The 12292-nt window shown below is 42.5% G+C and overlaps 1 protein-coding gene across 2 annotated transcripts; it reads right to left on the bottom strand.

Annotated features, from left to right (window-relative positions):
* Positions 1–36: 36 nt before the first annotated feature.
* On the bottom strand, positions 37–4460 carry ZNHIT3 (zinc finger HIT-type containing 3). 2 transcript variants are annotated; one of them, XR_010562232.1, is made up of 6 exons: positions 4381–4460; positions 3746–3777; positions 3532–3624; positions 2129–2212; positions 1143–1499; positions 37–1046 (listed from the first exon to the last, which is right to left on the bottom strand). XR_010562232.1 is itself a non-coding variant. In XM_065418374.1 (5 exons), exons 1-5 carry the CDS (start codon positions 4458–4460, stop codon positions 1309–1311), a joined length of 480 nt encoding a protein of 159 aa, XP_065274446.1. In that variant the 3' UTR covers positions 37–1308. The 2 variants fall into 2 exon arrangements, 1 of the variants encoding a protein (XP_065274446.1); XM_065418374.1 differs by having other exon boundaries at positions 37–1499.
* Positions 4461–12292: the final 7832 nt, after the last annotated feature.

Below are 12292 nucleotides of genomic sequence, written 5' to 3'. Positions count from 1 at the left end.
TTGGCCACCTTAAATATTTATTGCACTTTTTCCTTCAAGGAAGGACTTCTTTCAAGCTGCTGCTTCTAAATGTTTTAATCTATCTACAATATATTCCTGCATGAGACAGATCAATTAGAAAACATCTGCTGCTACCCTGGAGCCTTGATTTCCCTCCCCCCATAGTTGCATATGTAAGTATAAGGTTACAGGTATATTGGGCGTTAGCACAGATTTCTTACTTTCTCCTATAGGTGATGGAGGAATACCAAGAAAACACTACACTAGGACTACAAACAAAATCACAACTTTTAATAGAACTAAAAATTTTTGGGAAATAATTGAACAAATAGCTCTGTGATCTACTGTAAAATATCCTTTCAGCACTCCCCTATACAGGGAAAAGTAAGAAGGCAGCAGTGAGGTTTTTCAAGACATCTGAACACTACTCCCCCTCTGGAGGCAAGCATACAGTCATTTACCTCAAATGAGCACTAAAATTCAGCAGGTTGCTAATGCTTATGAATAAAATGCAAGAATTGGTGGAGGGCAGTGCTGGACACACCTGTCTCAGGAAAAATGGGAGTGTAAGACTGGGCTCAATGTTTCTGACCAGCTGAAGAAAGTTAACATGCTGCTTTTAAGCAGTTAAATTGTATTGGTCCAAACTCAGATATAGCATATAACGAGTTCCACCCTCTTGGTGCTGCTAAGGTCCAGCACCCCTCACTGTTACATCCATCTCCAGCATTCGGTTCACACATTGTGTAGGAGCAGAAGTGGTTCTTAGCATGGGAACCTTTAGAGTGAGAGAGAAAAATGGTTCTTTTTCCTCTTACTTGACCTGAGGCAGGGAAATGTATGTTTGTTTGTTTGTTCTTAATCTTATGTACATGGCATTTTAATAAACAAATATCTTGTGCAGCTCTCTGGACTCAATTTCTCAGCAAGGTTTGTCAAATGCTCAAAGGATAAAGTTAAACACTAGTGGACTTAATCTAATCTTTCTCCTTCCTTACACACTTGACAGCAGCAATGCCTGGCACAGTCACAGTTGGCAATGGAACCTGTATTAAGAGAAAGTAAGTCACAACACTAACCTTCAATTACACCTAGTACATGCATACATATTCTTCTCTTCAACCACCTGTGACAAAGCTTACCATATGACAACGCTGGAGGTGAGAATTAGAGTGCTGACATCCAGGAGCTAAAGATGTTTTACTGAGGGAAAACACACCTGAGGCTGTTTCAGCAAAGCACATAGTAATAAAATGTTTCTTCCAGTTTTAGAAAAATCCATGATTAGTTCTGTTCCTGAAGAGTCTCTCAGTCCAGAAGACAATTCTCTTTCTCTGGAGGTTCAACAACGCTCAAGCAGCAGTCTGCGAACTCCACAAATAATGGCTCTTGCATATATGTCTTCATGAGGGAATCTTTTTCTTTGGCTTGATCTACAGTTAGCAGCAGTTGCTGCAGATGGGGGTTGAGTAGTAAGCTTCTCAGTTCTTTAGACTCCCCTATTAAAAAATATATATATATAAGGAGGAAGAGAGCCACATTTGAAATTAACAGGTGGGGATTAATCATGGGTTTGAAAGTGTATATTTTTGTTTTTTTAAATCAACCCAATGCTGCATCTGCTTGAGGAAAGCAGAAAAACTTAAATATATGTGTAAGTTTCCCTCCTACATATTAACAAAAAAAAAAAACAAGCCCAACCTTTCCCATTATCTGTTATCTAAGAGGATTTAAACTCTCCCACCCCCTCCCGAGCCTCAGCAGACACTACTTTTGTAAATACCTGGTTTCCTGCAATTGGAGAATAAGTCCAGATCAAAGCTTGGCTCTCCCACTAGGTCAGGCAATAGCGTCAAAGAATGTGTTGCTTATTTGTCTTTGTTCTTTTGTATGTGCTTGTGCTATGGTACTCCCAAGTCAGTGTATCCGGAAGTTACACGTTGTACAAAGACTAACAACTTAATACACACACCTTACCAATCGTCCCAAAGGCATAAAAAAGATGCCCACGAAGAACTAAATACTGAGCACTGATTTTAACGTTTAAGAGAATTCTTAGGTGTTGTGACTGAAGCAGAACTGCTGTCAGCTCTTACAGTAGACATCACAGATTAATCTTAAAGGTTACCTAAGAGTTTGAGTTTCTGCAGTGGGACTCTGTCCACCTCATCATCATCTTGTGTCAGGATATCATCTACAGACCAATGGTTTCCTAAGGCAAACAGAAATGTGGTTTAACTGATAAAATAGGTTAGGTCCAAAAGTCACAGCAACAAGACAAACGTTTCTATCTACTACCCCTCATTTAGAACTCAGATGCTTTGCATCACCCCCTGTCAAGGGGGTAAAACTCAGATGTGAAATACCTAGACTCCTTGGAACAATACCCCTTCATCCCACTTTCCTGTAACCTTCTGAGTGCCATTCAATGTAGAAGTCTTCTAGACAAGACCTTACACAGTTGCAATACCTGAAACACTGAATAGGTATTCACTCACATGGCACTTTCCAATGCCTTTCGCATAAATTTATAGGACTTATTTGAAAATCTGGGCAACTACACACCCAAGTTTATTCTTACCTACATATTTAATTTCCAAAAAAAGAAAGTGTTAAGATTAAACTCACATGCATTAACTGTAGAGCACATTAGGTTGTCACAAGGTACTTTACAAAAGATAGAATATGCTTAAAACCCAGAATCCTTATACTATATATCTAACAAGCTAAAGGCACAATTATATTTTGAAGCAGTACTATTCCAACCAAACATGCTACCGTTACAGAAAAACTTTCCCTCCCTTACATAAACAATAGCAGGCATTTGGTAAAACAGGCAAGTATTCAGCAAAAAGTAGGAACCGTCAAAAGATTGTTTCAAATTACAGCAATTATAATAATGTGCTTTAATTTTATGTATTAAAAAACCTGTCAATATTTATGGGTTTTTTAAAAATGTATTTACGCAGTTTTAACAGGTTTACAAATCATTGCATTTAAATATCAGACAAAATTATAATCATTACAACAATGAGCTTTTGTTTAGAAAAACATTATACAGTAATCTAATCATTAGATCTCTCCAACTATATTACAGGGGAAGCCTCTTTACCGTACCCAGGATGTGGTGTTTCTGGCACTTTTATTGGACAGAGTGAAACTTTTGATTACATATTTATTAAATCAGGCATGTTTATCAACTGTTAATATTAAAAAAAAAATGGACAAATGTACTTTTTTCTCTTTAGCAGACAAATGTTTTTTGCCCGAATACTGAATAAATGGTAACCAAATACTTATTTGTCCTCAATTTTTCTGGGTATGTAATTGGTGTGTTAATTTTTCCTAGTCCCTAGGTTTTGGGCTACTTTTCTTTCTCCAATGAGACGCTAGCAGTACCTAGCAGATGAAAGATTAAATCTTTTGTTCTTTTTACGTGACCATTTCTGCTAAGAAGCCCCCAAAAGCTCATTTGGTAATAGCTATCCAGAATTTATGCTTTTCATATATTTATAAAGGAAGCAAACATACCTTCGCCTTGCCCTGGTTTAACTCTTCTGAAAAGTGAGGATGTGTCTGTAATCAGCGTCTTTACAACCTGATCCTGTTTTGCTATACACTGTTCTATGAAAAATTCAAAGTTACATTAATTCTCAACAGTAGGATGGTCACAGCTACAAGTTAGCAGGATCTTAAAAATTGGTTTAGAATAATATACAACTCTGAGACGAAGTCATAGTCTTACCTTTATGCTTCTTGTAGCAGGGGACAGAACAACTACAACAAAGAAAAGTGCCATTTTTAAAAAAAAACACCAGTTAAATGTTGCCTGTGCTCTACCAGAGACTAGCCACAGCGACTCTCCTTGAAAAGAAAGCAACCTCGGGGATAAGCAGAGGGCTCTCCCGGGAGCAGCGAGATAAGTTATTTCCGCTCCCATCAGTGGGTTTGGGCCTAGCAGCACGTGTGAATGCAGAAACAGAGTCACATTTGCTTGTAGTACAAAGGGGGAGCCCCACCTCTGTTCCCTCCTCTGCCCCCCCGAAAGAGGACAAGAAGAACAATCATTGGGCGGAGACACAGCCAGAGCTGGGCTCTAGGGCCTCCTGTTCCCAGCAATAACCCACCGGGGGGGGGGGGGAGGAGGAGGACGATTATCCCCCCCCGTGTACGCCAGGCCAAGCGGCCATGCAGCCGGCACCAGGGGGGGAGGACCCTCCGCAGCTGAAGGGCCACGGGCCATTATTGTACGAGGGAAGGGGTGCCCCTGCCGGGAGGGGGGGACCAACCGGCCGTGCCCGGGGGGTCCAGCGGGGGGGGGGGGAACCGGCGACCCCTCCCCCCGGCAGCAGCCCGCCTGCCCCCCCCCGCCGCACTCACTATCTGGCCCTGCAGCCTGGGCAGCGGTATCGGGGGGCGCCGCGCCCCGCGCACACGCAGCAGCCGCTCCCCTCCTGCATGCTCCAGCCGCCGCGGCCCACGTGTGCGCGCCCGGGGTCAGGCTCCGCCCCAAGCCCCGCCCAGCCGCGCGCCCATCGCCTCCACCCGGCTCTACTAATCCATCGCCGATGCGCACCGCCCCCCAGCTGGGGGGGGGGGGGGGGGTGTATGTGTGATGGAGCTGTGTGCGTGATGGGGCTGGGCCAGCCCCTCCGCGCTGGACTGGGGGCCTTGGCCAACGGGGAGACAGCCCAGCGCCCAAGGAACAGCAGGAGACAAGATTTGGGGGGGGGGGTAGTGAGGAGACTCCTAGTGCCAGGCGCTTAGCACATACATCATCATTGCTTGCCCCCCCCCATTAATAGTCACTCAGATGTTTCTGAAGCTGCCCCTGGTGAGAGACCTGGGTTGTGTCTACTTGTGGCACCTTAGAGACTAACAAATTTATTAGAGCATAAGCGGATACAGACTAACACGGCTGCTACTCTGAAACCTGGGTTGTGTCTAAGTGCCCTAGGGCCATGCAGGCTCCTGCCCCCCAGGGGGGTTCTGTTCATTCCCTCTGGGTCTCCTGGCATTGGCCCCTGTCCTTTGGTCTGACCGTACATAGCCCCGCTTATGTTCATGGTTCCTGCGCTCCAGGCCCTTAACTGAGATCAAAACCAGCCCCCAACCCCACCCTCTCCTTCCTTACCTCGTGAGTGGACTGTTGCAGTGCTACAGATGTGGGGAGAACAGCATCTAGTTACTGAAGCATATCACCCCTGCGCTCAACTTCCTTGACTGGCTCCCTCCTATATCCACCACCCCTTCAGATAGTTCTAGTGCCTTCAACACCCAAGTGGCTGAGCACTGCCCAGGAATTAAAATACAAACTCTCCCTTTTCCTCCTTTATCACCAATAGTCATAAAACTATTTGCTGCCCGTTTTAAGACAGACGTTTTAAAAATAACGCTAGGGCATCTAGCTGCATCTTTGGGTGTGTAAGTACCTTTAAAAACCTAGTTCTTGCTCTTTATTTTCAAAGCTCAGAATCGTCTGGTTCCAGAGTATATTAAAAACCCTCCTGCACCTGCCAGATCCGTGCCTCTGCTACTCCCCAGAACCATGACACCGTCTAGAGATTCCAGGGTGACCCACATGCCTTGAGGAGACAGCACTAGCACCGGGATGGGCCCATAACTTCACTCCCACAGGACCAAAGAATGACACCTCACCACTTTAGTTTTCAGTCCTGCAATGAGTTCAGATACAGTGGTGATGGACAGGGTGTAAGAATCCAAGAACCCGTTAACTCATTTCACTTTGCTTCTAAATATTGAGCTGCTTTCCAGTTAACAAAAGCGTTTTTTCTCTTCTCCTGGCTGGAGTGTCCATTATCATTAGCTACATTTATAACAACTCTACTTACATTTGAGACCTTTGTGTGGCTTCCATTTGCACAGAAAGGGTGGGCTTTTAGCTGTAGCATTGTTGTCCCTTTTCAACCCAATTTCAGGACCCTGGGGAATATTCCAGCTGGAAGGAGAAATTGATGGAATCTGGTATTTTCTTTGGTGCAATCTTGTTTATATACAAGGAATGTACAAAGTCCCACTCCTCCCAAACACAGGAGGAACCAAAAACAACCGGAGCAGTTTCTTAGCTTACAGCTGCCAGCATCTTTACAGACTCAAAAGCGCTCTCTCTAGTTTTTGCCAGGATCACACACCCCAGGCTTCAGAGCCCGGGATCTAGCCTGAGCTGTAATGTCTACACAGTTGTTTTTAGCACTGTAGGGGAAGCTTAAGTGTGTCAATCTGGGCTCTGAGCCTCACTCTCACAGGCTGTGTAGACATACGCTTAGTTACACTATAGGCCCACCTAAGCAATGAAAGCTAGATTTTATGATAAAAGAGAAGGTCAGGTCTGCTACCCCAGAAGAATTTTTTTCTCCTCCTTTTTGAGTCAGGTCTCTTCATCTCCCCTCCCCATACCTTTTAGATGGTTGAATTTAGTTTGATGCATCCAGACTGGATATTTTAGTTGACTGCAGTGTCACCTGCTGGAACAAACCTTTCAATGCTCTACAAAGTCAACGAAGGGGGAGATTTTCAAAGGCATGAACAGGAGTCAGGTGACCAGTTCTAATTGGCTTTTCATTGAGAGTTAGGCTCAAACCGCCTTTTGTGTCTTTGAAAATCTCCCTGTAAATTCATGCAACTTCAACAGAGATTTGGCACTTTTTCTATACCTGGGAGCAGGGCCGGCTCTAGGATTTTTGCCGCCCAAAGCAAAAACAATTTTGGCCGCCCCTCCCCCCCCGTTTTTTAATTACCCCACCCCCGGCCCTGCCTCAACTCCGCCCCTTCCCTGCCTCCTCCCCCCAGGCTCTCAAGCCTGGGAGGGAGGGGGAGAAGCGGCGCCCGCGCCGCGGCCACTCGGAGTGTCCCCCTCCCTCCCAGGTTTGAGAGCCTGGGAGGGAGGGGGAGACTCCGAGTGGCCGCGGCGCGGGCGCCGCTTCTCCCCCTCCCTCCCAGGCTCTGAGGGAGGGGGAGCAGCGGCGCGCGAAACAGCTGATTCAGCTGTTTGAGAGCCTGGAGGGAGGGGCAGACCCCGAGCGGCCGCGGCGCGCGAAACAGCTGATTCGCGCGCCGCTGCTCCCCCTCCCTCCCAGGCTTGAGAGCCTGGGAGGGAGGGCGAGTAGCGGCACGCGAGCGGCAGCAGCAGCGGAGGTGAGCTAGGGCGGCCAGGGCACATTTTTAGGGGCGGCATTCTGGCGCCGGCCGTGCCGCCCCTAAAAATGTGCCGCCCCAAGCACCAGCTTGTTTTGCTGGTGCCTAGAGCCGGCCCTGCCTGGGAGACTATGGGCTCATTCTATTCTATTCTTCCTAGAAACATCACCTACAAGCAGCGAAAATCCTCCAGTCTAAATCAGCATGATCTGCTTTGTTCACTAGGAGCCTGAAGATCAGACAAACAAATCAATGTGAATTTGATGAACCTCAGATTATGGAACATTAAATATCTATTGTATTCACACAGAGAAAACATTAGTTTGTTTAATGTTAGTTAAGGTTACACTGTTACTTCAATAACATCTTCCTCAAGTGCTGAAAAATTAGCAGACACATAGTTAAGAATTTATATTTATATATGGAGATATATCTATCTCATAGAACTGGAAGGGACTCTGAAAGGTCACTTCACTAGCAGGACCAAGTACTGATTTTGCCCCAAATCCCTAACTGGCCCCCTCAAGGACTGAACTCACAACCCTGGGTTTAGTAGGCCAATGCTCAAACCATTGAGCTATCAATCCCCCCAATATAGACATATTTCTCTGTCTATACCCATATAAAATGTGTTAACTCTCACGCATTACTATCCTCCTTCTACAACATATTGTTAACACCCCTGGCTCTGTAAAGTCCAGTGCAGCCTTAACTCCAACATACATACAAGGATGGCACATATGTTCAAAGAAATTTTAAAACCGTCACATCTCTTAAAAGAAGAAGTTATAGTTTTAACATATGTCTCCTTCTCATATGTATATTGGATTTAAGGCTGTATGGTGGTTTATAACAAGGAGACAGGTTAAAAGTTGTTCTCTTTTTCAAAGCAATCCACAAACAAAAGCATTTGTCTCCTTCTTGGATAAACTACTATACATGTTGCTTTGATTTCACTTTTAAAGAGGGAGTGCTCACAGTGCTGTTTTCCACATAGTCCTGCTCTGGAGAGGCTTGTAGTGAGAAATAGAGGGACCCTCTTACAAAATACTCATAATTTCTCCCTCTCCCCCACTCTCTATTTTTGTTGGTCTAGGGATGGGCCTGGAAAAGGGTTAGAAGCGTCATTAGCCAAGAAGAGATGGATCTTGAGATGAGATTCTGAAATAGTCTGGTATTTAGATGGATAAAGGGAGAGGCACTCTTCCAGACGAGAGGGACAGAGTAGGAAAAAATATGAATTCTCTATCAAAAAATAGGGATTCTGAAAAGAAAAAGAAGTCTAGTAATGGAGAGGCCACAAGAGAGAACCACTGGCTCTGTACTGTAACTATGGTAATAATCTGGTACATGGAGTGACATATTTCTGGAAGGAATCCCCTTATAAGCCAAGTCAAAGGGGTAGAAGCTGTAGAGCACATTATACATTCTCCAAGTCATAATAGCATCCTGCAGGTTACTGCTGGTTGATCAACAAGTCTCAGTTCCATGCAAGGTGATCAGAAGTGCTGGACTTGAAAGCTAGTGTCCATGGTTTTTGACCAGAAAACAAGTAGAGGGAGAAGGGACCCCCTAAATGGCCACATGATAATCCAAAGCAAACATTTACTGCTTTGCAGAGTTAATGGTTAAACTGAATGAATGTTAGTTACCAGAATTCATCTTACAGTCTGGGTGGTACAAAGCACAAGCACAATACTCACGTGATCACTCACGAACAGCAGCCTGGTAAAGGGCAGTTTGAGCTTCGGTGCCCTTGGATTTATGATTTGCATTTGTTTTGCAGCATAAATAATCAACAGAAGTGACAGGCAGCATTGTAGGCTTATCAATGATGAGCCTGATGAGGAAAATGCAATACACACTCAGGTACCACAGTGAAGAGCACATTATAAATACACAGAGTATTTTACTTCATATTTTCAGCACTGGATCTACAGTTCCTGTGAAGCTAGAGGACCATTTGCAAATCCTGCTTCCATTACTCATAAGTTTACAGTGCAGTGTGGAATGCAGCTGCCCTCTTGTGGTGTTCCATGCAGAACACACATTTCACACCTGTGCTCTCTCTAGCTTTCTGATTTCTGGATGGATCATAAGATATTAACTCTGCCCTATAAAAGCTAACAAAGCCTGGATACAATGAACCTGGGCTATGCCGTAAGGTTCTTCTATTTTACCAGGCTTTTACAGGGGCAGCAATGAGGAGGGGGGTGAATAACATTATAAAGTGGGGGGGGGGAGGAGGAGTTTATATGGATGAGTTGGAAGATCTTATTTAAGGTCAATGATCTAATATATTTCTGGGTGTATATTTTATCGACTGTATCTCAGACAGAAGGCTTTTTAAATTTGAAAAAATAAACAAATCTGGATTCCTAATTACAGGACCTTCTCCTGCTTCCTACTGTTATTACTGATGTAATATTTACACACCCGAAACCAAATCAATGCCCCACTGTGGGAGGCACTGAACACACACAGAGCAGGAGACAGTTCCTGAAGTGAAGTGTTTACAGTCTAAATCGACAAAGCATGAGAGGGGAAGTAGAGGCACTGATAAGTGAAGTGACTTGTTCAAAGTCACACATCAGTGGCAATGCCGGAAAGAGAGCCCCAGTCTTCTAGATCCCAGCCCAATGCTCTAGCCACTGGACCACATTTCCTTCAAGTTAAATCAATGTGAGTTTTGCTATTGACTTTAGTAGGAACTGCACTGTGCCTGAACAAAAGGGTCTGTAGCAGTACAAAGTTTTATTTGCGAATTGATAGGTTTGAGATTAACTTTTCTTTCTCTGGCTAGGGTCCAACTGTTTGTTATATTGCTTTTAAAAGAACTTCAACATCTTTTACAATCACCAGCATAGATAAATGGTAAATGAAATATTCTGGTTGCTACTTGCCAAGGTCAACATGGCTGTTAATGCAGCTAAGCAAAATAAATATCACCCCCCCAGTTTTATCTTTATAATCTGCCCTTTAGTAGGTTTTGTTTTTAATCTCCTGATTTACAACTCAGGTTGAAATATAATTAGTGAGAAACAGATGTTTAGATGTTTGCAGATAATTTCTGAAATACAATTAAGAATACAGTAATATTTAAAAGAAGTAGAAGAAAATTTGTCCTACTTGACCTATAGGACATCATTTATTTTAATGCATTATTCATTATTGTTTACCTGGTACTGTCATTTCCTTAAAAATAATGGATGGCTTTTAAATGCTTGCTTAAAAAATATAAAAACACCTCCCAGATTTTCCATATTTAGCGTCACAGTCAAGACGGCTTTTGTTACCAATATCCATAAAACACTAAATTGCCAGTATGTAAATATTGAATTTACCTATGTGTTAATTTAACTGATGCAGGTTACCATCATATTAAACTAAACATGCTGTTTCAGACCCTCTGAATAAAAGGCTGATGATGTTTAAGGAAAATTTCACCTAAGTCTTTAGAGGTTTCAGAGTAATAATTAAAAGCAAACAAACAAACAAAGCACAAACAAAAACCACCTTGAAATGTATAAAAACAAATAGCTTTGTTTTCAAAACTCCAAATCAGCAATTCAAGGGCTGATTTTCAAATGATGATTTTGTTTGGCTTATGTGATGTGTGTGTTTGTTTTGTGAATATGAATCCATTTTACTGTATTTTCACACACTAGACAATGTCCATTTAAGTAGTCTTTTCGATCAAAAAGGGGAGCTTGTGTAATAAGGATTTCTAAGTGCAGATTTCTGTATATACAATCATACATGTAGTGCTTTAGGACTACCTCAGATCACTCAAAACTTCTATCCCAAAATTCCCCCCCAAAAATGTATCCCAAAAGTTTATTTTGAACAATAAAGGGCAGAGTTGAAAAATTAGTCTAGTCTACGTAAGGAAATGTGAAAAAATAAACTATTCAAATATCCAATTTTGGGGAGGGGTCCCTCCCTCTTTTTAATTAGATGCAGATGAACAAAGTTTAATACCAGTTATAAAATGTTTGCTCTTTTTATTTAAAAACTCCAACAATTTTCTTGGTACATGATTAACTCCATTGCAGTCTTGATATTGTAAAACTGAAGTGTGTTTTTAACTGAGATTATAGTTCAAGTTTTAAAGTGGGTGCAGTGTGAAAAGTAGAAATATGAAGAAATAAAAAGGTAGAAAGTATAGAATCACAAATGTTTCACAAAAGAGAGACAATTCATCTATATTTTGCAATTAAAAGGGCTACAGTAAACTACGGTGAGTGCTATGTTAATAGAAAAAGAAATAAATTTTTGCACACAGAAAAGACTGATTATAAATAAATAGCTGAAACTTTAATTTTTTCTACTATTTCTGAAAATTTTAATGCAAATGAACACCAAGTCTCCTTTAAAAACATGAAACAATACAAAAAGTAAGAAAGTTTGCTAGTAATGCAAGCACAGCAGAAGCACATTTCCAAATGCAAAGTAAATAGTATCCATGGATTTATTTTTATCTCTTAATGCAAAATAAATCTTATGTTTCCAATAAAGGGACAGACAAATCAGGCAGACAGACACAGAACTGTCAGCAGATAAATAACTGCTACTCACAATTCCTGTGCTCAGGGTCAAGGATTAACTGAATAATCAAGTAAAATTAAAATAATGTAAAGAAAATTGATTTAACTCACAAAACTCTTTCCTTTCAAAACAGCCGCATTGCTATTTTATCAGAGCAAGACGAACGGGTGCATCCAGAGAAGCACCTAACAGACCATTTGGATGATCGCATTTCACAATCAGTTTTTGCTCATTAAAAAAAGCTCTCCTTGTTTGGTTTTTTTGCTCCCCCCATGCACTCAGTCTGAATTTCTCCACAAGTGCATTACAAAGCAAGGACCTGAAGATCTCAAATCAGTGATGTTGGTGCCTATGGAAGAGTTAAAAGCAGTTCCAGCACTGCCTCTGCCAAAGTAGCAACAGGGAGCTGTCCACTTGCCCTAGTTCTGAAATTGACCCATGGTTGTAGGCCAATCTTTGGCATGCTTGAACCTGAGTGTGGCTTTTCAAGAGAGAACCACAGTCCAGCTGAAGAACTTAATGCATGCAGAAAATGATTAGATAGACAGACAGACAGTTTTATGTTAGTCATATGCAATTCCAGAGTAGG

The sequence above is a fragment of the Emys orbicularis genome, chromosome 17 (assembly GCF_028017835.1).
Source record: "Emys orbicularis isolate rEmyOrb1 chromosome 17, rEmyOrb1.hap1, whole genome shotgun sequence".
Taxonomy (NCBI): Eukaryota; Metazoa; Chordata; order Testudines; family Emydidae; genus Emys; species Emys orbicularis.
The sequence above is the reverse complement of the archived record's forward strand: the minus strand, read 5'-3'. Positions and strand labels throughout refer to the sequence as shown.

Coding starts and splice junctions, on each gene's coding strand:
- ZNHIT3 (XM_065418374.1), bottom strand. CDS start 4,460: ATGCAGGAGGGGAGCGGCTGCTGCGTGTGCGCGGGGCGCGGCGCCCCC. Junction 2,213..3,531: donor TAAACCAGGGCAAGGCGAAG/GTATGTTTGCTT, acceptor TGTTTGCCTTAG/GAAACCATTGGTCTGTAGAT. Junction 1,500..2,128: donor GCAGAAACTCAAACTCTTAG/GTAACCTTTAAG, acceptor ATTTTTTAATAG/GGGAGTCTAAAGAACTGAGA.